General features: G+C 38.1%; 1 protein-coding gene across 3 annotated transcripts in view; it reads right to left on the bottom strand.

Annotated features, from left to right (window-relative positions):
- The window catches only part of nptn (neuroplastin), a 46,162-nt gene that overhangs the window by 18,970 nt on the left and 1,835 nt on the right, over positions 1–25,357 (bottom strand). For all 3 annotated transcript variants that reach the window (XM_015390993.1, XM_015390976.1, XM_015390985.1), the window contains exon 2: positions 1,090–1,437. In XM_015390993.1, the coding sequence (XP_015246479.1) occupies positions 1,090–1,437 (348 nt within the window). The remainder of the gene's footprint in view (positions 1–1,089; positions 1,438–25,357) is intronic.

Genomic DNA, 25,357 nt, shown 5'->3' with positions numbered 1-25,357 from the left:
CCTCTGACAGCGAGACCGGCCATTATTAGAGACCCGGCCGCTATTGGAATACAGGCCAATATTAGAGAATTTACGGTATGTAAATATGAGACTGTTGGAGTTGCATTGGCCAAACAGTTAATAGCACAGCACTCACAAAAAATAAAATAAAATAAATGTTGCCCAATCACCAAATTCAGCAAGGACCAGAGTTCTCTAAATTTCTCAAAGCTTTACTATGACTAACAACATTCCACATTTCCCTGTGCTCCAGTGGGCAGAGCACTGGAGCATGCACAGATTAGAAGGGTCCAGTTGAATATGTGTGTGTATGTAGAGCTAAAGGTTAGGGGATATAATGTCATTACTGATTCACACTCACACACTTAATGGCTGAGAAGGCACAAGGTAACAAACTGCACCGACAGCTCCAAAGAGGGTGTTACGTTGAAGTAAAAATTTAATCTTCAGACGCTCCAGGCACCCATGTGGTTTTATCCTTTATTGGATTACCACACATAAATTTGAAAGCAGTAAGTGTCTGCTTTTATCAGGAAGAAGTTGACAGCAGGAATCACTGTTTCACACCCGAATAGATCCCCTCCTTGTGTCTTCTTATAGTCCCATTTACACCATGCCCAGAGTGAAAAAGCTAAATCAAAAGCACTATTACTTCAAAGCACCACTAGGTTTCCACAGCATTTAGCTAGCAGGCAGGGCTTTGAAGTAAATAAAACAATCAACACCACAAAAGAGGCACAGCATGATGAGAAAGCAGGATCACAAATGAATCTAGGAACAGTAAACAGGATGAAATTGAGATACAGAGGAAAAAAAATCTGATAACAAGGACGTAAAAGGACACATAGATTTGGTAAGAGAGGGAACAGAAACCAGATAAAAACTAGAGAAGGATTCCTGGGTTTGTGGTCATCTATGTCATTTTCAGGGGGATTTAGGGAAATCACAGGCAAAACATTAGGATGTAGCCAAAGATTAAATGAAACCACTGGCATAACATTACTCTAGAACAGTGGCTTCTGGGTGTTGGTAGGGATCTTATACGGTTGGGTAGGATTTGTAAATGTTTACAGCAAATAGACCACTCACTCTGTAGCACTGATATGGTGGCCTGGGCGCGGATCCAGGTAATGGCAGGATTTTGTCGGAGGTCATTGCGCCTGGGGTCGTTGCTCGCTCGACACTCATAGGTCCCTGAGTCCTCCAATGTGAGACGAGTGATGCCGAGCACACTGACCCCATTGGTGCCGTAGGCCGTGTTGATGGACACCCGGCGTTTGCGAGCTCCGTCCCACAGCTGCTTGAAGGACTCGGCTCGGTTGACTTCTGAGTACCACCACTGGATCTCCGGAGTGGGGTTACCGACCACCTCGCAGTACAGCTCAAAGGTGTCCCCAGTAAGCTTAGTCTCAGACAGTGGCGACTTCACAAACCCAGCTGGAGAGGAGAGGTGTTTCAAGATCAGAATCAGATTAGAATCAACTTCATTTGCCTGGTTCATGCATACAAACAAGAAATTTGACTTTGGTTCCACTTTGCTCTCAATGAAGACATTGTAACATAGACAAAACAAAAAGGATTATAGAAATGTTGGTCGCGAAGGAAAGGGTTAAAGAAGATTAGAGAAGAGGGAAGGCATGGAGAGACAAAGGGAAAGAGACGGTTATTAAATAGGGTTAAAGTACATAAAATGAAAGAAAGGTTAACGGTAAATAATAAAGAAGCAAGCCTCAACGTCATTGATAGGAGAAAAAAGAAAAGGTTAGTGTTCAAGTTCAAATCAAACATGTATTTTTTTTAAAATAGTAACAGTAGTACTTTCTTGTTTATCACAATTTCCCTGCTTTTTCTCCTCCCATTTAAAATTACACTTTGGTTTAACAAGACAGAGCTGTATGTCAAAGGTCAACAGATAAATAAACAGTATGTAGCAGTTAACAACTTCATCTTTCCAGCCCTCTAAATGAGATGCTAAAGAAAATGCAGAAATGAATGGAGCTTTTTTCCAACTTTTTAAAACAGAAAGGAGTTCTACATCCCCCCTCCACCACCTGTTGCTGGGCACTCTTGGTGAGCTTAGTAAAATATGACTTTTACAGTTTTCTTACGATAAGAGACAAACCCTTTCCCAGCTAAAAATAGAAACCCTCACAGCGTTAAAGCTACTAAAGAATGTAAGCCTTTCATCTTTAGCCTGCTGGACTGGATTTGGCAATAGAAATGATGACACAGACCCAGCCAGGGGGGGTCACAGTCAGGCTGGTCACGCGCATCCTTTCTGCATAGTCCACAAGTGGTGTTGGTACTGTCTGAAAATACTTATCTTCAGACTTGTGCATAGCAATTATCTCTAACATCTTTTTTATTACTTTCACTTTTCTAAATGGGAAAACTTTTCTAAAGGATTTTTGATGATGAAGGACTATTTTCTAGAAACTTTTTTCTTATACAGCTAATTATTGATGCAGGCATTATTTTTTTCTCTCTGTATTGAGATCTAGTGTCTAAAATGAAATCTTATTTGATGCTGTAGAACTTAAGCAGTGGTTTAAATAGGAACGTTATTCATATTAATTACAAAACTAGCTTGGAAAAGGGCCTCTGCAAATATATACCTGAGCCTTAAAGGAGCAGCATCTATCTCACCTGTGGGTGATTTAAAGCGACAGTCTTTGAAATCTATGTAAAATTTTCTCATTTTGCTTTGTACAAATAACATAAAACTGTTGTTTTAAGTGTTATTAAACACTTTTATTACACAAGTATTATACACTTAAACTAGCTGCAACTGTTCAGACATGTTTTCACACCTCAATCTAGTAGGTTTTTTTTCATAATTTCTGCTCATACTTAATAGTCCTTTCTGTGCAAATGCAATTTTTCCTTAACTGTGCTGTTAAGGATGGTGTGTTCTGGAATATGTCCCAGAACACACCAGGTGAGAGGTGAGTTACAGTGTAGACATGTTTACAGTCTGTCACAGAGCTGATATGTACAGACAGACAAACACCTTCACACCTATTTTCACACTTTAAGGCAATTTGGAGTCAGAGACTCATACAGCACACATGCCAATGAACTCTAGAAGGACACTGGAGGTTGAACACATTAATTCATGGCCATGGTCTTATTTGACCCATTATCAATTCAACAATCAGCACCATAAAACATTTTGGTTCATTGAAGTATATTTGATCTGAAGAAAAAAGATGGTTTCCATTTTTTTTTCCTATCCAAAGCTGTTCCCAGATACTGCAATATAATTGTATAAGCTCACTGTAATCTCATTTTGTCCATATCAGAGTGTGACAGCAACGGTAGAAATTAGGTCAACCAGATTATATTTTGGATAAGCTGGACTTTAGGAGTGGGGGTTTCATAACTAATAGATAGTCATTGATGCACAATAGTAAAGAAACCCACAGATGCATTAAATCTTGTTTTTTGACTCTCATCTAGTGAGAAAAAGAAATGTGTGAATATTTGTAATTGCTGTGAATTTAATAAAAGCATCCTTAACCCTTCTATGAAATCAATATGCAATATCAACAGTATTACCAAACCCATCCTTGGTCGATGCCTGATTCATGACCCTTTTCCACATCAGTGCTTGGCCCAACAACACACTGCCAGCCTTAATGAACCTCATCTGATGACAAATCACCTGCACCACAGACAGTCTCCTCCACCCGCTCTGCAGCCTCTCAGCTGTGACCACATGTGCTTAGGTAAATCAGAAAAGTATAGCGCCTTAACTCTGGCCTGAATTGCTCTAGAGAAAATTGGAACAAAGAGCTTGTGGTCCCAAGCGGGTCGGTCTCTGCATTGTGTCTCAATACAGCAGCTTACCGGCACTCTTCCATCTGTTAGCACTGCACACAGTAATGCATCATAAACAAAGCAACAGATAAGGCTGTGGACTCACAGCTGCTAAGGGCTGCTAGAGTTATGTACCACAGTAAGAATGCTGCCACTGGTTCTCATAATTAATAACACTACGTTTAAAAATTCATCAAAATCAATACATTTTTGTCACCATACTTTTTTAAATCTGGTTTGATTTTCGAATCTTTACAATACCAACTTTTTTCAAATCTATTTTTTGTTTTTTTGCATGTCGAAAACTGCCTAGGGGACTTAAGTTTAGGAATAATTTAAGTCCAATGAAGACAAAGAGTTTTGATGCCCCACAGGGTTTTATGAGCTCATGCTAAAACTGTACATGTCTACGTAGATTGAGACATACCTGAGCAAACGTTTAGAGAACAATCTGGACTCATCAGATTGAGACTCTGCCAGTGTGTTAAGGTTCTTACTTTTTGTTGTCGACTGTATCAATTTTGCTTTTACACTTTCAGGGTTCATTAAATGTTGCTGATTTTAATAATATTACATTGTATAAGACTTAAATGGAATGCAATTGATAAACTGTAATGCTGAAAGTATTGGGTCATATAACCCAACCAATTAACTGAGATGATGGATTGAAAAATGAATTGATGTTATAAACTGCTTCTTTCACTGCATGTTTATAAAGTTTGGTATGGAGAAAACTGAATGAGTTTCACAGTCCCTGACCTCAACCTTACAGAACAAAACCTTTAGGATGAATTAGAGCCAAGGCTTGACTGACCCTCCGTCAGACTGGTAAAAGATGTTTGCAGAATAATTCAGGTTTTTTCTTGGAATGGGGGTCAATCAATTAAATGGACCCAATAGATGAAGAACAGAATGCAACCAAAGCTCAGGTACTCCAACAACATTTAATTTAAACATAAGGTGAATATATTACCTTATAATCTTTAGGTAAGTTTTAAATGAATGATTTAAATGACTGTAATAAAATATAATATTAATAAAGATAATGATTGATATTGATAAATATTTATAGGCAATATTATTGTGTTTAATATCTATCTATTTGTCCGACTGTCCGTCCGAATATGAATATATTAAAAAACTAGAACAAGGAGTTATAGTTAATTAATAGGTAATTCAAAAAACTATTTATTTAATATCAGTTGAATGATTATAACTGTAATTTGCTTACTGACCAGGGGTTTTAGCCTCTTACCTAAAGCAGCGGTCCCCAACCTTTTTTGCACCACGGACCGCTATATTGCAGACAATATTTTCACAGACCGGCCGGGGGGGGGATTTGATCCAGTAAAATGATATGACTGGCATAAAATCAAATACAAACAGCATAAAAATAAAACAAGCCAGTCCCATCGAGGCGTAATCGGAGAAAATGACAGACGAAGTGTGCTCCTGATGTCCAGTCTGCTCCGTAGCTTTGTTTTGGTTGCTGTAACCGCAGAAAATCCCGCTTCCAAAGATAGGATGTTATAGATAGGATGAGTCTTAACCTGTGTCAAGAGGCACAATTGCACCGACTGATGTAATTGGGAGAGAATACCACCATTTTTTATATTTTTCAAAATAAAACATCACTCAGATGTTTGGGGACCGCTGACCTAAAGGGTTTGACTCCTGAATCCGGCTGTTGTCTTTCACCAATTTAGTAATTTAGGCCATGGCCATCAACAACGCTATTAATCACCAACCAAATAAATATGTCTCTGTTCATTCGGATGCTACTATAAGAAGAGTGAATCCAGCCTGAGTGACAAATTGTTCACTGTGTAAAACCAACACGAAAGACCACGGGTTAAAATACAATGGTACCTTTATTAACTAAAATCACACAGTATTATACCTAATAACTAAGCAAACACTAAACACTACTGAAAATGAGCAAAATTAAAGAAATAAAAGGGGAAGAGGGGTTTAAGAGTCTGTTCAAAGTCTGAGGGATGTTCGAAGTTTAAGGTGCATTTGAAAGTCTTTTATAAAAGCAGCAGATAAAAGGTGAATAAACCCTGACGCAGAAATGTTAATTGCAGTCAAAAAACAGTTACGTTTCATTCAGTTTATAGTAAAAAATGAATAATGACTCAGGAATGCATTACTTATTATGAGGCTGAAAGACCCGTTAGCTTAGCTGGCCCCAGGGGTTCTGGTTCAACTGAAACAAAGACAGGGTTAGTTCACAATGTAGCAGTTAGCTTAGGCAACACGTGTCTCGTTCGGTCTGTAGTAAGCATTAGCATTCAGTTAAACTCTTAAACCATCAACAGTTGAATCAGCAGCTTATTTCAAATAAAAACAACATCATGACTATCTATTCTTCCTAGTTAACCCAAGCAGAGCACTTATTATGCCTCGGATGTAAAGGAGGGGGAGGGATGATGTTATTGTTTTGGTGCGGTGGAGTGAAGGCATTCGGCGTGGTCCGGTGTTCTGCAGACCCCGTAGTGGCACAGTCCGTTTGTTCAACAGCAACTCAAAGAGACTTGGATCAATCCGCAACAATATCAAGATCAAGATGCAACAATAAAAGACGATTTACAAGGGGGTTCATTATATAATTTTTTTTAGATCGTTTTTATTCTCACATTCATCCCGTAATTGAACTGTTCTTCACCTGCATGAGTAGCTTGATGTGCTCCTCTTCCAGTGACTGACGGACTCCCTAACGGCATCTGTGGGCATCATGTGGCAGTTACCACAGCGACAGTACGTGTTGACGGTGCACGTATGCATGTATGCCGAGATCCTTGAGCTTCTTTTTTTTTTTTTTTGCATTTTATTAGATAGTCATATTACTCTTAGCTCTTAAAGTCATGTGGAAGCGACTGGTCCAACCGTTGCATTTGTAAATTCTCCCAAGTGGTCCATGACTTTACACTAGTAAATAAAGTGTATGTGATTGGTCGTTTATCAAGAGGGCGGGGTTATTTTGGCGGATGACGGTCTCCTCCATCATACTTTTTTTTTTTTAGAGGAGGAAAACAGGCACGAAGATAGTGTGGAAGAGGACACCAGGGCGGCAGAAGCTTGGTTTGGTGTAGAAGGCTTACAGCCATACATGTTTGAGCCCTTGCCTCAGAATCTTGCCAGTTCTATTAGCTCTACACCTAGATCTTCTTCCTACATTCAGTTTCAGTGTAGTTTATTTTTACAGTTTATATATATGAGAGTTCAGGCAAAATATAAACACAAAAATACAGAGGACATGACCTCTGTGTCCTCAATGATAGTGACGGCCCTGAAGTAAGGGATGCTTTATAACAGAGGTCTTCAACAGGGGGTCCGTGGAGGTACTGCATGGGGGTCGCGGAAGTCTTGGTTGATTACTTTTTTTATATTCCCTCCTGCAATTTTTTGCAGTAATTAAAATGTCTTTAAGTCCACATTAACATGAATTCAATAAACTGTAGTAAATAGATAAATGGAATAATCCCAGGTAGAAATTACTTTCGTTACATGACTCCATATGTAATAGAGTGACTATAGGACCAGTTTGATATAACACAATTTCATACAATATATATAATTAGGGGGTCCCCGCTCCATCTCGCAATCAGTTTGGGGGTCCTTGGTCTCGAAAACGTTGAAGACCCCTGCTTTATAATAAAGAAAACACATCTGCTGTAATTCATTTAAAACTTAAGGACAGGAAAGAAAAATGATTAAGAAAGATTAGAGAAGATACATTTCCAGGTATGAGATGAATCTAGGAGAGCGGCATTAGTTGCTTACAATGTAGGCATCTACCGTATGTGCATTGCCTGGAGGTATGGGTAATAATTAGCATTTGTTTCTTTTCTGCACTAACATCTGGGCCTATCAAGCCCACCACACAGCCCTGCAGGGCAAATACAAGCCTTCCCACCTACATAGTTAAAAAAACAGCTTCACTTCCACTAAGAATTTACTACAGAACAATTTGCAATGATTACAGCAAAAGAAAAAGCCATGTTGTGACACTTAGCACAGTAATGTGTCATTGAGGCCTAATAATTACAATATTATCGCTAATCAAAAGAGGTCAGGAACGTCCTCTCAGATGAAGTCAAATTAGATGAGAGAAAAAGTCAACAGATGACTTAATTCAAATTCAGGCTAAGAAAGACTCTAGAGAAATACAAGCTATGCAAACGGCAGACAGCACCAAGCCAGCGAGCGGACCAATTTCTGTGCTGTTTAAACAGGGAGCTTGCACAGACAGTGAAAACAAAACACAAAGCAGCCAGCCGGTGCTCGTTCATCTCAGAATCATTATGGGAGAAGCAACATGACAGAAGATGGTGCAGTGGAGCATTTGGACAGATTTCTGTAACTTATGGACAGGAGAGAAGTAAACTCAGCCTGTCTTAACCAGAGATGCTGTCAGCTGACAAACAGATGTGATTGTCTCTTTTTAGTTTGTTCCAAACAAGTTTTAATTCTATTTTTTGGGGGTTAGAGTTAAGAATTACCAAAAGATGTATATTAGATTACTTAAAAAATAAATGGGGGAAATAATAATAATAAATGAAAAGGAGCATGAAATATAAAAAAGGTGCAACTGTAAATTTTTGATTGGAAAAATTAGGTGAATTATGAGAAGTGTTGGGAGCGTTACTTAAAATAATTAACTAGTTATAGTAGTTAGTTACTGCTCAATCAAAGTAACTAGCTACTAAAAAATATAAATATGCAGTTAACTTTTTATGAACTAAAATGTTGAAGAATTGGCATAACTTCCTTGTTATTGGAACTTTAAATACAACTATTGGTTCAATTATAGAATATAAGGTGTTTGTTATTAATTATAAAATTAAATAATTAATCAAAAGGATTACATGTCTTCAAAAATGTAAAATTGATTACAATATTTTCAAGTGTGTGTTTGATAATAGAATTGTAATATCATTATGTAGATGTGATTGATGTTTTTGTTTAGAATAAAAGTAATAATAATAAGATATTCTAGAATTCTTTATTTTTTGCACATTGATACCCTTTAACTGGCTTTAAAACAGGAGTGGGGTGGAAAAAAACAGGGTTACACTATTATAAAAAAAAAAACCCTAGCAGGACTGCATCTCCGACTTTATGATCTCAATATTTTTTGTGTGAAAAAAAATTAAACAATGCAAGTAAAATCAGTGGAGCATTGAGATTAAAAAGAATATTTTTTTTTTATAGGCAGCCTGCTGTTAGTCAGTGTTGAGGTAACAGAATAGCTTGGAACCAGACAGCAAGGCTGTGATGTTAAATGAATATCAAATTCCAGATACTTTTTAACCACCAAATTAAAAGAACATGCAGAATTACTTAAAACTCTTGCAGCTTATTAAAAGAACGTTTAACCGGAAGACTAGTTTGACCTAAAAATTAGTCCATCTTCATATTTGTAGTCAACCTATGTCTATTCATGACGCCATATCTGCCCTAACACGTTCACTCCACTCCCATTTAAGTTGTGCACAGTAATTTTACAAAATAGAACTGCAGTCTGAAGGCGGATAAAAGTCATAGACAGTCCAGACTCACACACCCCCCTCCCCCCCTTCCAAACCCCCACCCTACCCTCTGTGTAAGTAGAGTAGAGAGCTCCCCTGAGGTCTGACAACAAGCCACACACCATCACCAAACAGCCTCTGGGTGAGTCAGCTGCCTGCTTACAACCTGGATGTCCGTCCCCAGTCCTACTCACACACACACAGAAAGCAGAGGGCAGGAAACCCCCTAGGGTGGATGAACTGAAATATGGGGCCTGCTTCGTGTTGAATATGGGTGCTTCTTTGTTATACCTGCATTGTTGACACATACTATTTTGTTTGTTTTTTGTGCAATTTTTTTGTAGTTTTATGGATGGTTATTCTATTTAATTCAACCATTCTTACAAAAAAAAAGAAGGTATATTTGCTTTTCGAGCTCTCACAACTTTTTCTCAATATCTAAAAAAAAAAACCCTTTTACTGTAACAAGTTTTTCTTTTCTTTGTGTTTTTAAATCCGTAGTGATAACGGATTTCTCGGTTCTTCTAAACAGTCACTGGACTGGTTTTGACGCTGTAATTCTGTTAGGTCAAATCCACTCAGGAACAGACTTAGTCCACGTTAACAGGATTAAAGGACGGACTTAAAAAGGGGTGCTTCACATCTAAATTGTGTCTTCAACTCATTGCAATGTCTGATAAAAAAAACGGCCTCTTTAACCTCTTAAAACGGAGGTCTTCAACAGGGGACAAATGTTTTTCTTGTTCTAGAGGTGGCAAGTATATTATTATATACTATATTAACTATATTTTAATTTGACAAGCCAGATCTTCTAGCCGTTCTTTTTCCTGTTTGGTGGGATTGTAATAGCTGATCTTGACCTGGCCGGAGCGGAACCTGAACATTTAGAGTATGTTTTGCTCAACCTGCTGCTGTGAAGCAGGGTTTTCCACCATGAACAGAATCAAAAAATAAATATAGATCCAGGCTCAAAATGAGCCCCTTGATATGTGCTTGAGAATGGCTTAGTCTCCATTCAAACCCAGGTTTAAAGCCTACAGGGCAGCCTAAAGCCCACTGCTCTCATTAAGCCAGAAAAAAAAAAGTCAGTTCAGGTGTTTTAAAAAATATGTGAATCAGGAAATTGTCTATAAACCAATCTTAAACAATTATCGTTTTCTCTATTTCAAAAAACGCTTTAGATTTTAAAATGAAAACATTTCCTTTTTTTTTTATGATAAAATTTAATGTATAACATGAATGCATAAAAACCTCATCTTATTTCAGTGTTAAATTCTGTTTAAAGTAACAGATCATTAAAAATGTCTCTGGACCTTTACTGGTTAATTAATTTCTTTATTCGGACCCCGCTGATTTTTAATTGGTGACCCCTGACCTACAGCATCATCCTGGTGGAAGGAAGCTTGCATAGCCAATGATTGAGCTGGGGCGACAGTGGTGTCGGATGCAGGAATTTGCCTCGTAAACCTTTAAAATTGATTAAAGGACAAGAAATGATTAGATATCTCAGATATTTTATTACAGTTGACACATAGTAACTGGTAATCATAACTGACCTGAAACAGCCAAAGTTTAGCCCATATTAAAGGTATAATGGAAGATGTTCTTTTTCTGGCTGGATCATCTAAATAAGTGGTCCTCCTAATTGTCATTCTGGTGATATATTTACATAATGTTGTCCTTAGTGCCCGTCCCCATTTTCACTCACTCAAAAATTGCAAATAGTCTTTTAGAAAGTAAGCCTGCATGAAATGCGCTCCTGCACACGTTTAATATGCGTTCCTTCTCGGAAGTGGATACAGAGTTGTGCATGTAAATTTTTTTTTTCAAAAGTATAGAGGGCGGGTCTTTTCAAAAATTCGATAAAATCCTCCACTATACATTTAATATCTAAAAGGAACTCAAATATGGCTCTCCTTTTTTCTTTCAGAAGAACAGTTACCCTATTGTTTATTCTGTGATCCCTGGCAGTAAACACGGTCCCTGAGCATTGTTGCTGGTCAAAATAATACACCTCCCAAATTTTGCTTTAAACAGCATAAAAGACATGATCACAACAATCAATCATTTATATTTATGAAAAGAAGGAGAAGAACAACAGAAAAATGAGAAAGACAGTGAAATGTAGAAGAAAAATAAATGTGTAAATGAGTTATAAAGTTAGATTGGCCCATGAATTAAAGTTGAAAGTGGTAGACAAGTACAGTATATTTTTCATATCCTTTATGAAAGGGTTTCATTGGTCTAAAAATTTGCAAGAGGCCGAATCAGGTTGATTAAGCAGTGCTTTTGATAGGGCATGCAGCGATTTTTGGTGTGTGAGAAATTTGATTTTAGTGGACTGCCCTCTGTGTGTTTTAACAATACTGTATCAGCTTCAGCATTAGTATAAATGTCAGAACTGTTGCTCAGATGCAGCTTGTGCAACACCTCAGAGAGCAACTTTTACTCAGCCTTTAATCAGCTATGAATAGTATTGTGATTGTGAGCTATGTTAAGTCAGAGGAAGCTCTGAGTTTTAATAGCCACTAAAAAGAAACTGTAAACTACCTGTGACACTTTTAAACATGTTCTAGGTTGATTAAGGCTGCAAGAGAGGAAGCAAGAACAGCTTTAAGTAGATGTCAGGAATTTTAACCTAGCATAAACCAGATTGATGCATGTAGTTAAATTTGAATTATACACGTATCCATCTGGAAAGCCTCATGTATAGAGTGTTTGCAAAAGGTAGGCACATTTAGTACAATTCTTTGAGCTGATTATGTACATGCCAAATCTCGCAACAATTCATCTTGTTTGCAAGGTAAAGAAATTCTGACTTCTCTACAGAAGATTGGATCTTTTCAAACTTTCAGCATCTATCAGAAAGCATTCAGGATTGAAACTGTTGGCACCGTTCCTTCTTAGAACACAGAAATAATGTATTTTTTTTAATGATGGTAATCTTAGCTAATCACTAATATAACTAGGTTAAACAAATTTAAATCTCTATCACACGCACATGTGGAATACATGAACAATTTTAATTAAATGTGTTTTGTTTAATATGCTATCTTCAAACACATCAGTATCTGCATGACAAAGTTTTAAATAAAAGGGAGAATGGCCACAGCATGTAAAACAATTGCTACAAAAACATTTTAAACTGACAGCTGTCAGTAATTCATAAAACTGAGGAAAGAGAAGCAATAGCAGCTGTTTGGCAATTTAAAGAGAATTATTTAAATGTAAAAAATAATTTTAACTATTACCGTAGATTTTTTGACATCCAGTGAGGAAAAATAGTGTAATTGGCTTATGAAAAACCTTCAATATAGTTGCACTTTAAATACATTCCTCTTAGTTTACTTTGCATGTTAATAGTGCAAAACGTAGACCAACTGCATGATATCAATAAGCTACAGCTGAAACCAGACCATAGATATGATGTTAACTTTTAAAGTTGATGGCACTGATATGAGAAAACTCAAGAAAACCAGAGAATAACTAAAGACCACAAGCCACGGTGGAAAGCATCTTATTGCTGATAGCTCCTTTTTTACTGGAAAAAGTCATCAGATAGAAGCAGATCAACTCTGTATAGCTAAAAAAAAAACAGCTCAAATGTTGAAATCAAAGTTATTGCACAATTTATTGGCAAGGGCATATTACCAGCTGGTATCATGCATCCTCAAGGATAATGCTTTAATTTCAATAAGCCAGCGCATGTCTGTAACTCTGTTGGGGTTTTCTTATTCTGCAGTGATCAGTAAAGATCAGGCAACATTGTGATGGGGTCATGGCTCACTAATGCATGTAGAAGCCAGTGACTGACTCATGTGGAGGTTAATGCTGGTTGTGATGGAAAGATGTCAGAATATATCGCACACCTCAGTTGACTGCGTTGAAGGCTGCACTGCTGCAGGCTGTCCATGCAGAACCCTGTCTACTGCCTACTGTAGCACCAATAATAGGCATACGAGAATCCTAATTGGCTAACAGTGTGGTAGAAGAATAGTGTCTGATCTAATAAATAGAGTTTTCTTTAGGAAAACATGGATGGCTCGGTTAGGGTGCATTGGATATCTACAATTCTGAATGCATGGTGGAAGGGTTAGGTTTTTAGGCAAAGTTCTCCTGGTTAACCTTATGCAGAGAGTCCTCATTGCACCAATTTGCACACACAACCACTCTGAGTTTAAGAAAAACCAATTCATGATGAGTGAACAAAATGTTCCAAAAATGTTCCTTTGAGGAACAAAATGTTCCGAACCAAAGTGAGTGGTGTGTTCTTTACTGGATAAACTAAACAACCTCTCCAAAAAAAAAAAGGGTCAGCTCCCCAGGATAAGAATCAGCTGTGCACCTACACCTTAATAATAGAGGACACTTTTCAGGAGCAAAATGTCCATATTTTGAATAGAGCAGATAGATGGTTTGAGAGAAAAGTAAACAAAGTAATTTACATCCAATTAGACTGTAAACAGAGGAGGAGGCATAAAGGTGCATTCTGACCCAACACAGTGTCGGCAGCAAGTAAGCTGGGTTTTCATTGTTTCCCTGTTCAAACTAAGTGGGGAAGGGCAGTACTGCATGGAGAAAGCGGATTGCTGTGTTGAAACATCTTAACTTTCCTGTAAAATAGTATTGTGGCAACCAATTAGAAACTCTTTTTAGATGGAATTTCTTTTCAGTTGAAATGGGATAAGGAGGAAACATTTTTCAGAAAGATGAAATATGGAAGCTCTTTCGGTGATTTTAGAAATAGTGGTTTTAATTTAATCCTGGAAGGACTTTTCCATGCATAATGGTCTCCCCAAGCCAATTCAAAAGTTGTGCATAGAGAAAAATTCAGCAGCAGTTTGTAATGTCATGTTTTACCTGTGCTTGTATTGTGAAATGCCAACAGCGAGACCTTGACAGGAAAAGCTGAGGGGCAAATCCAAATAGAAAAATATAGGATGCTGATAAGGTACTAAATATTGTGTAACAATCATTTCCACCACTATATAAGTTAAACCACCAACTGTTATATTCAATACCAGCATAGGAATGCCATGTTGTGTTATGCGATAACTTAATATCAAGAAACAAGTGCAGCACTAACTTCTGTTGGGATGGTGACATCATCGGACGACATTAAAAATTATTCTATCTTAAAACCCAAATCAGCATAAATTACAATTTTACCTGCAACAAATCAAGTAGAACTGGAAAAGTAGATAACTTGGATTAAATTCTGAGCTCATCGGGAGCAAGGTTGACCCCTGGATGACATAAAAAAAAAAATAATCTTTGTTATCTATGAAACAAAAGCAGCACACATGATGTTTTATTTATATATTTATTTTCATATTTACCAGTTCTAATTTTCACTGCAGAAACACATTATGAAGCCTATTAACCCTTATATGAAATAGGACTATTGTTATTTTTCAATAACCAATTAAATAAAAACCATAAGCAATAAAACCCATCCATCCATCTCCTTCTGCTTATCCGGGGTCGGGTCGCGGTGGTACCAGCTTCAGCCTTTAATCCCTCTCCCCAGCCACCTGGGCCAGCTCCTCTGAGGGAATCCCAAGGTGCTCCCAGGCCAGCTGAGAAACATAGTCCCTCCAGCATGTCCTGGGTCTCCCCCTTTCCTCCTCCCTGTGGGACCTGCCTGGAACACCTTATCAGGGAGACATCCTGGAGGCATCCTAATTAGATGCCTGAGCCACCTCAACTGGCTCCTCTCGATGTGGAGAACCAGCAGCTCTGAGTCCTCGCCGGATGACTGAGCTCCTCACCCTATCTCTAAGGGAGAGCCCAGACACACTATGGAGAAAACTCATTTTAGCCGCTTGTATCGGGGATCTCGTTCTTTCGGTCATGACCCAAAGCTTATGACCAAAGATGAGGGCAGGAACGTAGATTCCTAAATCGAGAGCTTTGCTTTTTGGCTCAGCTCTCTCTTCACCACCACAGACCGGTACAGTGCACGCTTTACACCAATCCGCCTATCGATCTCCCACTCCATCTTCCCCTTATTCGTGAGCAAGACCCCAAGATACTTAAACTCCTCCACTAGGGGTAGTACATCCTCCCCAACCCGGAGAAGGCACTTTACCCTTTTCCGGCTCAAGACTATGGTCTCAGATTTGGAGGCACTGATCCTCATCCCAGCCGCTTCACACTCGGCTGCAAACCACTCCAGTTAGAGCTGTAGATCACATCCTGAAGAAGCCAATAGAACCACATCATCTGCGAATATCAGAGATGCAATCCTAAGGCCACCAAAACAGGTCCCCTCAACACCTTGGCTGTGCCTATAAATTCTGTCCATATAAGTTATGAAAAGAATCGTTGACAAAGGGCAACCATGGCGGAGTCCAACCCTCACCGGAAATCCATGATGAGCACAGAATTCCAACAACAGAACACCACTCGAGTTCAGGTCAGGTGGGCCATTCCTTCCAGCCACACCTCCCCAGGTCTCACTCTCATTGCCCACGTGAGCGTTGAAGTCCCCCAGAAGAACAAGGGCGTCCCAAGGAGTGGCACTCTCCAGTACCCCCCCCTAAAGAATCCAAAATGTGTGGGCAATCTGAACTGCTCTTTGGCACATAAGCACAAACGACAGTCAGAACCCGACCCCCCACAGGTATGCGGAGGGAGGAAACCCTCTCGTAAATAAAATATCAGATCCTAATTCTAAATAGTGCCTTGTCAGAAAATGACCAATTTCGCAGTGTTGTAAAGTACCTGGCCTGATTGGTGTCTTATAAATATCATCTCAGATTAGAGACATGTCACCATGAAATTGTTGAATATTCATTCTTCAATATTCATTCTTCTTTATTTCTTGTTCAATAAATGCTGGACAAGCCAGCTAATTATTGGAAATCTTTTAAAGAAGGTTCAGGAACTAAAATTACAGCAACCCACAACACAGTTATTGGGAAATTTAACAAAGCAGCAATTAAACTCCTTCCTGTAATAAAGCCAATGCAGTCTGACATCTGTAAAGTGGTGATCCAAATAGGTACTCTCAAAGTAGTGTCAGTTATTCCCTAGTAAAAATTTAATTTCTTTTAATTCCTTTTAATTATTTCTCTGCTTTAATAAAAGTCAAGGATTTGTTTCCCCCCCCCTTGTTCTACTTCTATTTCTAGTTAATTATTCATAATTAAAAATCTTTAATTTATTTTTTTTATATCTAATTTATTTCTGATGTTTATTGTGGTTTTTGGAGTCCCTGTCTCACGTTTACAGATCTTCTGTGTGCCATATGTTGCTGCGTGTGTCTCAGCCATATGTTTACCTCTCCGGAAATGTAATCACAAACTGAAGAGTTAGGGACCCATTTATTGTGTGTAATTGTTTGGTCCCATTAGCTTCTAAAATATGCAATGAAGAGAAACTGTCTGACACTAATAAAGAGTACAAAACTAACCAAAAGTGCAAAATGACCAAGAAGAGTCTTTATGATAATAAGTTGATATATAAAGATGTATAGAGAGAGAGACACATTGATCGTTTTTACTTTCCCCTCCCCCCAAAAAACACTTTTATTGCATGATTGTCCTTACATACAAGGGCCCAACCTCTCAGTTTAAGCTAAGACAATATTTGCATAATTAAGAGGGGTCACTTCTTTAGTTGATTCATTATTAACCAAATAAGAAAATGTGTTAGCTAAATTTTGCAGTATTTGCAAAACTTAAATCTGTCACTGCCTGCACACGTGCAGTGTGAGTATTGATTAGTTGTATACATGGGTGGGGGGTTCCAAAATAAAGACAGGTTCTAAGGTACTAGAAAACACAGAGGTTTCCATTATGTTAGTTTTTGTTTCTCAGTTGTTTTTATGCTAAGTTATATTAGAAATCCATCAAATAATTTTGAAAATCATTTTGATAGCTACATTGTAAAGCCTACTCTTTACAAAGAGCCTGATAACTTTGTTGGATTATGTTCGCAATGTAACAAACCACTCTGGAGTTTGCTAAAGGTCCTGATATGGTTAATTGAACTTGCAACATACAAAATACATTTTTGTATTTATATCTACAAAAAGGAATGGACTGCATACCTGGTGTGAAAATACCATCAGACACATCAGTTTTGGCTTTGACCTGGTTGGGTTATGCCCTATTTACACTAGCCCTCTGAAAATGACCTGTGCCTAGTTTGGACCGAGCATGAATTAGTTAACGTGCCAAGCTTGGTTCCTGTGACACGTCATGCTAGCACAGTTCCTCACCTCCTATTGGTGGTCTACAATACTGCAGCTCTCAATGTGGGATTTACGCAAACAAAAATGGCGGCACCCATGACATTCAGAAACTTATGTGCCTGGATAGCATCCTCTGCCCAAATGTCAATGAGAGCCTCAATCTCAGCATCATCCCAGATCGCACCATGCTCTTTTGATGCCATTTACTGTTAAAAGCTGAGAAGTTTTTGTTGTCAACAGGTGAAGAGATCCGTGAATTGCAAAGCCGGATACACCGGAACCTGCAAAATTAAGAGAGGACGCAGTCTGTCCATGTGCTCTTTGTAATCAGAGAACCAAGCAATAGAGGAACCATGCCGAGGCCTACTAGTACTAGATTTAGCACTGTTCGGTTGTGTCTGGCACGGTGCAGGTCAGTTGCCTTCCATTTACACTCAACTGTTATCTCGATTACCGTGCTCGGACTGTTCTCTGCATGTTTTCAAAAGCCTGGTGTAAATTGGGTATTAGAGTGTCAAAAAGTACGAGCTGGACAGAAAATCTGGCTACCCTACATAAAAAAGCAGGAAAGGGCTGTTGTGACCAAAAGACAGAACCCCCGGAAATCTGCTGGACCAGATTCTGTCTCTCTATCCACCTTGAACCACTGTCCTGATCAGCTTTCTCCAGTGCTCACAGACATTTTTAACACCTTAATGGAGACATGCCATGTGCCAACCTGCTTCCTCTATTATCCCTGATCCCAAGATGCCAGGGTCTACAGGACTTAATGACTTTAGACCCGTCGCCCTGACCTCTGTGGTTAGGAAGTCCTTTGTGTACCTTGTGCACCTGAAAGAAATCACTGACCCCCTCCTGGACCCCCTACAGTTTTGCTGCAGAGCCAACAGGTTTGCAGACAACACTGCAGACCTGAGCGACGTGAGCACCTGGATTCCGCAGGTACCTAAACCAAGATCCTGTTTGTGGATTTCAGCTCTGCTTTCAATACAATCATCCCAGCTCTGCTTCAGGAGTCTGGATCACAGACTTCCTACTTGACAGGAAGCAGCACGTGAAGCTGGGAAAACATGTCCCTGACTCACAGCTCTGGTTCCCTTCAGGGCTGTGCTGCAATTTTCCATCTCTCCAGGATCTGTACGCCTCCAGGACTCTGAGGCATGCAGGGAAGATTGTGGCTGATCTCTTGCACCCCTGCCACAAACTATTCCAGTCACTTCCCTCTGGCAGGAGGCTGTAGCCTATCAGGACCAAAACCTCACACCACAAGAACAGTTTCTTCCCATCCNTGGCAATTAACAAAGAGATGGATCAATATGACACTATGGATATATATGTTTGCAATGGAATAAACCTTAGGTTAAACAGCATTTCACTAAAAATGGTATAGTTAATGATGATCAGGTGCAAAACCAACAAAAGTGCTGCATCTTTGCTCTCCATCTGCTAGAAAGACATGATCTCAAGTTATGTAACTTGAAAATAGGCTTGTTTTCTTTCCATTCACACGTTTTATATTTTCATCAACTCCATTATAACACTTCTTGGGTTTTTTTTGTCAAGACTTGAATTTTCTCCTTGTAATCTTCTCAGTTGCGGCAGTTCTATCACCCAAGTTACACATTCTTGCAAACCCATACTGACATAACTTAAAAGGAAATAAAAACAGCAAAATGTGATCAATATAGCACTGCATTAATTGAAATTTTTTTAAATACAAAACATGACAATAAAAGTCCTTTTGCATCATGGGTGAAAATTTTTAATGAATAATTCTATGTAATATAGTCTTTATCTTTGATTGATTCAGTAAAGAGATTTACTGAATTTACTTTTAATGTACTGGAGGCATATAATTTTGTGTACTGGAATTTACAGTAACGGGGCTATTTATATCCATGAAGGTATACAAACATTAGTGTGTACATTCTCAGTCACCTGGGTCATGGTGGCCACAAAATAGGCTTAGATTGGAGGCAACAAGATTTTTGCTCAGTTTTTCAGAAACCCTGGTTGCCTGTCTGATTTAAGCCTGTTTTATGAACGTTATTTACATTTATTTAAAAAAAAAAGTTCATAACAGCTTAACTTCTGTTTTACCACTGCTATGGTCTGAAATGCTTTTAATCAGACACCAGAGAAGCCACTGGAGTTTCTTTGTTGTGTTTTTTTTTTGCTGTATAAATCAAACATTGACATAATGTCCCCCCGTTGCTGCACACAGCTGATCAGCTGACAAAAATACAGCTCCCATGCTTTTCCTTTTAAAACAACATAGACGGATTTAGCTGTAAGAAACCAACAGAGTCCAACCATAGAAGTCATGGATGGCTGGGTTGGTAAGCTTAGAAGTAGTGGAGGAGCTAACTGCAGGCTATTCCCGAGCAGCTAGCCTGACTAATTAACCAGCCATTATCAGCTTGGATAATATTCGACAAAAAGGATAATATTCTTAATAAAAAGCTCTAGAAAAACTGGCTGATAATGAAACTGATCTTCTTTTTATGCATGTTTGCTTTAAGTTACGCAGTTATGTGTTTTTTAACAAAAAAGAAATCATTATCATTTTTTTTTTACATAAAACAATAAGATAAAACTCTACCTTTTTGTAATACCGTAAATATATTCACATGGTAATGAATTGCTATTTCTACTGAGGTTTATCAAGAAGGAATTCCATTAAGCTCATAGCTTCTTCAGAAGCAGAACAGCACAGAGTTCTGATATTCTGATCGATAAGCTATTTGTTTTGAATTTTTGCTGATGTTCAAGCATGAAAATCAATTAAATGAATGCAATAGGTTATATGGTTACAGCTGTGTTATTTCTTTCTCTCAGATTTTTATGTAAATGCTGTAACTCTGTGAAATTCTGTAGGAGTCAATACTGTCCCATTCAAAGTTAAAACAAAATGATGCCTCCAAACTGGAGTTTTCTGAGAAAGGTCCAATGGGGCTAAGCTGTTCTGTTTCATCTTTTTTTTTACCTGGTATTTAGATAGTGACATGGAAGGATGTGGTTTAATGAGATTTTAATCCAAATAAGCCCAGAGAAGGTTAGAAATATCCTAACCTCATCCTACTAGTTTTATTTTCTAGGTCAAAGTGAGATATTCTGCAAATTTTTGCCAAAACTCTAGAGCTAAGACAGATGGATCACTGGGAACGTACAAGCATAAAAAATTAACTGCATTTAGACGGGTAAAGGATTTTTTCCCCTCTAAATGTACAATTAGGAATCATTATTTGTGTATAAGTACAACACAGATGCACCGGATGTCATAGTAGGTAAAAACAGCCACCTGCTACTGTGTATCGCAAGATTAAATGCCAAGCACGACAAAAATGAAAATGAACCTCCTGAGTCCTTGTAGAGGTCATCTCTGTCCCAGCAGAGCAGCCTTAGCTGTAATGCGTTTAGCTATATCAATATGAAGAAGGTTCAATAGGGAGAGAAAGAACAATAAAGCCTAACAAAAAAAAGACAATTACACAAATGACTGTTTTTCTTTAGTGTGTAATATGTATTCGGTGCTTCTGCTCCTAATCAGTGCAGGCAGTATCAGATTTCGCAGTGGGCAGCCATGACTCAGTGTAAGAGTTTGGCTCGGCTTCTACAGCCTGTTTTCCAGACTCAGATAAATCTTTGTCGATGGCCTGCATGAAACATGATAATAGACATTCTGCTGCACTGTATAGGTATATTGATTGGATACTACATGGTGGTAAAATGTTGTCCTTTGTAGATGCTAATACATTCCTGGCAGTACAGCAAAAAAATGCTTTACTTTTGGGGGGGCTGGCAGCAAAGGAGAATTATTCTTTGAACCTTGGAGGATCATCTCTCTTAAAGACTCAGTCTGATATATACTATTAACTTTACAGTAGCCAAATGATCAAAAATAGTTTATTTGACGGACAAATTATAAATTAGATGCTCGCTTTATTTTATGGCAGCAATGGCACCTAGCCGCACTGCCAGTAAAATCATAGTAGGGCTACTTGACTTGCCAATAAGCTGACTAGACATAAACCCCAGAGACAAACTATAGGTATTTCCAAAGGAACATGAGCAGCACCAGAACAATGCAAATAAGCTTAAAGCGTTAATGAAGCATGCTGGACTTTCTTAACACCTCTGCTGTGTCACAAGTTAACAGTTTCTGTGCTAAAGTCCACCACTGCAAACAATAGATCCCTGAGCTATTAATATTAACATATACTGTAGATTAGGATAATATTTCTGCTTTAAAAACATTTTCTTATAGATCTTACACACCCTCTAATTTTCTATTAGCCTTAATTAAGGGGTTTCATCAGCTGTAAGTGATTACAATCAAGATGAACCAAAAAATGTTTGAAGTATATCTTATATTTACTTTAAAAATAATGGAAATGTATTGTTAAAAGAAGTTATCAAATAAACAACAACAATTTTTTGATATTGTAGTTTCCTAAGTTACATCTTTAAGATTAACCTTTAAATCAGGGCTGAAACAATGAATCACCATTAGTCTATTTTTAAAATAACTGTCACATAATAACAGTAGTCGTTAACAGGAGTGCACAGATTCTTAAAAAATGCCGTTTCTTTAAAGAAATGTTCACAATACAGTAATGTAATACAGAAAAATATGCATTTTGCATTTGAGATGTAAAACAGATGCAGGAGTCTGCCCTACAACCAAAGGGTTGTTGGTTCAAGTATCTTTATGTTCTCAGGAAAGACACTTCACCTGCATTGCTTATTGATGTTGGTCAGAGGGCCCAGTGGCAACAGTGTACAGCAGCTTTACTTCCGCTGTGGCTACGATGCAGCTTACAACCATTAGAGTGGGTGAATGAGTGAATGACTGAATGAAGTGTAAAGTGCTTTGGTCAAGTCTGCTGACTTGGAAAAAAAGAAAAAGCACCATGTATGTACAAGCCATTCAAATTACTCAATTTTTTGAAAAAAAAAATAAAAATAATAATAAATAAATCTCTGATAATCAGCTGTTGCTGACAGATCATTAATCTGTTCTACAAAAACATTGTCGACAGAATTAAGATTAATAATTATTAGCTGCAGCACTAATATCTATTTATGCCACAGAGTTCCTTAATATTTTTTAAAAGTATAAAATTTTGTGTAATTAAAAAATTTTTTTTTTGGAAACCATTTATAGAACTTGCAGCTATATTTTGTCAACAGCTTTGCACTTTACTAGTTGTATCTGGCAGGACTGATGGATTTCAACTCAGACCAATCCGTCATCTTGTCTTATTTCCAGCCCCAAAAAAGGATTTTTATGAAATGTTTCACACTATGCATAGAAATAATGCAAACCTGAAACGGCAAAATCTGTCAACAAATCAAAATGCAGCCTTTTATCCATCAACATTTCAAACCTGAAAAAAAAAAAACAATCATGACGCGTCCTGGAAATTATTCCAGCTGTCATTTTAATGTGGGCTACACATTGACTCACAGAGACAAGGAGAGCACAAAAGCATGCAGAGTAGGCTGCATCCTTCGTAGGGAGAAATTATGTAACTCTGAAGGTACTACTCTGGGTCAGCACCAGCTGTTTTCTTAACACTGTTTAGTATTTTTGTGCATAAATATCACATAATTTCTTATCTTAAATAGTTCAGATCCACCCGTTGAGTCTTTAGAGAGCCTTGCAGCTGTGCACGGGGAGGCCATCCATTAAGAGTTAATGGATTCACTTTCACAAAAGGACCTTAAAGCCACAGTTCTCAGAGCTCAGTCTCTGTGGTAAAAATAGAAACGCTGCAGAAGGGACGGATGCAATTCACAGTCTTCCAAATATCTGTCGCACAACCTGGCTGCCTATAGTGGGCCTACTTTTTCCTGAAAATGAAGAGGCAACTGGCACAAATTCCCTCAGCTTCCCAGACACAGTGATTAAATCTCATGCACTTATAATTATTATTGTCCCCACTTCACTGCCTGAATGCTGTCATATCACAGCAAAACCTCACATTGCGTAAGAGGTGGCACAGCGATTACCCTTAATCTGAACTGGGAGAGACAAATGAAATGGTCCATCATGCAAGGTGAGCAATTATTGGAGAAATTTCTTTGGTTCTCCACATTAGCTGGAGTTTATCACTTCACCACTGGAGGCTGACATTAATGAAGTATCGATTCACTTAATGAAATCTTCCTCTGTGTAAGAAGAGACAAAACAATAACAGATCTGGTGACTTCATGTATTTATGAATGCATGCAATCCCATTGTGCAAACTGGACCACAGAGAGTGGAAACCAGAACCACATGACACCTATTTTACTTCCATACACTTAAAGCTCTTCACTGAAATTAATAAGGAATGGGGAAAGAAATTAAAGCGAGAGTATGCATGTTTTGTTATATTACTGCTGTTTAAATCTTAACAATATTAAGCATAGATGTTGCAATTTTGTTGATGATCCATCTTCTGTCCATTACGCTTGTTAGTTCCTTGTCTTTTACTAGGATTATCATTTAAATTAAAGCAGTAGTGCATCAGTTAGAATGAAAGAATACTTGCAAATTAAATACCCAAATCTCCTTAAACCTGTCATCAAAATCTGTCCTGTGACGTTTTGATTCCCTCGTGAGGTGTTGCAATTAAAACTTTTTAAACGTAGCAACAATTCTGAGCAGTCCACTTTGATTTCATGAATGGCTGCTGATTGGTGTGCATGGCCCAGAGGGTGGTGTGATTCAACAGAATTCTAAGTAAGGACATGCTGTATCAGAGAAGGACAGTCTGGAATACCCAACAGCATGTTGCTGATATTTTGTCATGTCAAATCTCCCATGCTTTGCTATGATTAATGCACAGGGAACTTCTGGTGATCATAAGCAGCCACTCTAGGGACACTCTCTGGCAAGTTTCAAAACCCCTGTTTCCTAAAAGTGTAAGAAAAGAAAAATTAGACACTCTAAAGAAGTGAGTGAAATGCTGTGACTTTTATATGCACTAGCTGGACGAGGAAGGTCCACGCAGAGCAAATAAGACAAATTACTGCCTCGGTTATTCACCCTCTCAAACAGGTTATTCTCCCAACACTATCCTATATAAACTATCGTGAACAAAAACAAGCATGTTTGCCACATATAATAAAACAAAAGTTACAAAGTTCAAATAACTATTTTAAATAGCTTATATTCAAATATGAAAAGCATGATCTTTATTTAATAATATTGGGATCACAAGTAAAACTTGTAATTGAAAGAGGGGAAAAAAGGTACATGGTTCATAAAATTGTTTGTTTTTTGCGCTAATTTAAATCTAAAAAGTCTGGTGTGAATGTGCATAAGCCTTCTGCTCCCTCTGGGTCAATGCTTAGTAAAACTAATTTCAAATAATATTCCGGCTCCATATCTTTCCAGTTACATCTCTACCAGAGGCTGGCATTTCTTCCGTGAACTAGCCCCGTCTCATTAGAATGGTTGAAGAACATCTGGGACCAGTAATATTATCTTTTTTAATCACCTCCTTCTATCCTCCCACTTATTATCATCTTCTGTCCATGCAAAAGAAAAAAAATCTTCTCTGCATCATGCTGCCACCACCGTGTCCTAACATGCTGTCTATGAAAAAAGTTAAAACTCTGGTTTCAGCTAAAATACAGAAGCAGCTGTGTAAGAAGACTTGTGACAAACTTCTACACAGGCTTTCATGTTGCACCTTTCCCACAGTGGACAGATTTGTAGAGTTATTATGGTTGAATCTTGATAAGATTGCAACAGTGCAATCTTACCAGTCTGCCTGGCTGTGTGTTTCCTGGAAGGGGCCGCCATTTACAG

This window comes from Cyprinodon variegatus, unplaced genomic scaffold (assembly GCF_000732505.1).
Source record: "Cyprinodon variegatus isolate N-32 unplaced genomic scaffold, C_variegatus-1.0 Scaffold22, whole genome shotgun sequence".
In the NCBI taxonomy this organism is placed as follows: Eukaryota; Metazoa; Chordata; class Actinopteri; order Cyprinodontiformes; family Cyprinodontidae; genus Cyprinodon; species Cyprinodon variegatus.
Note: the sequence above shows the minus strand (reverse complement) of the source record. Positions and strands in the feature narration are given on the sequence as shown.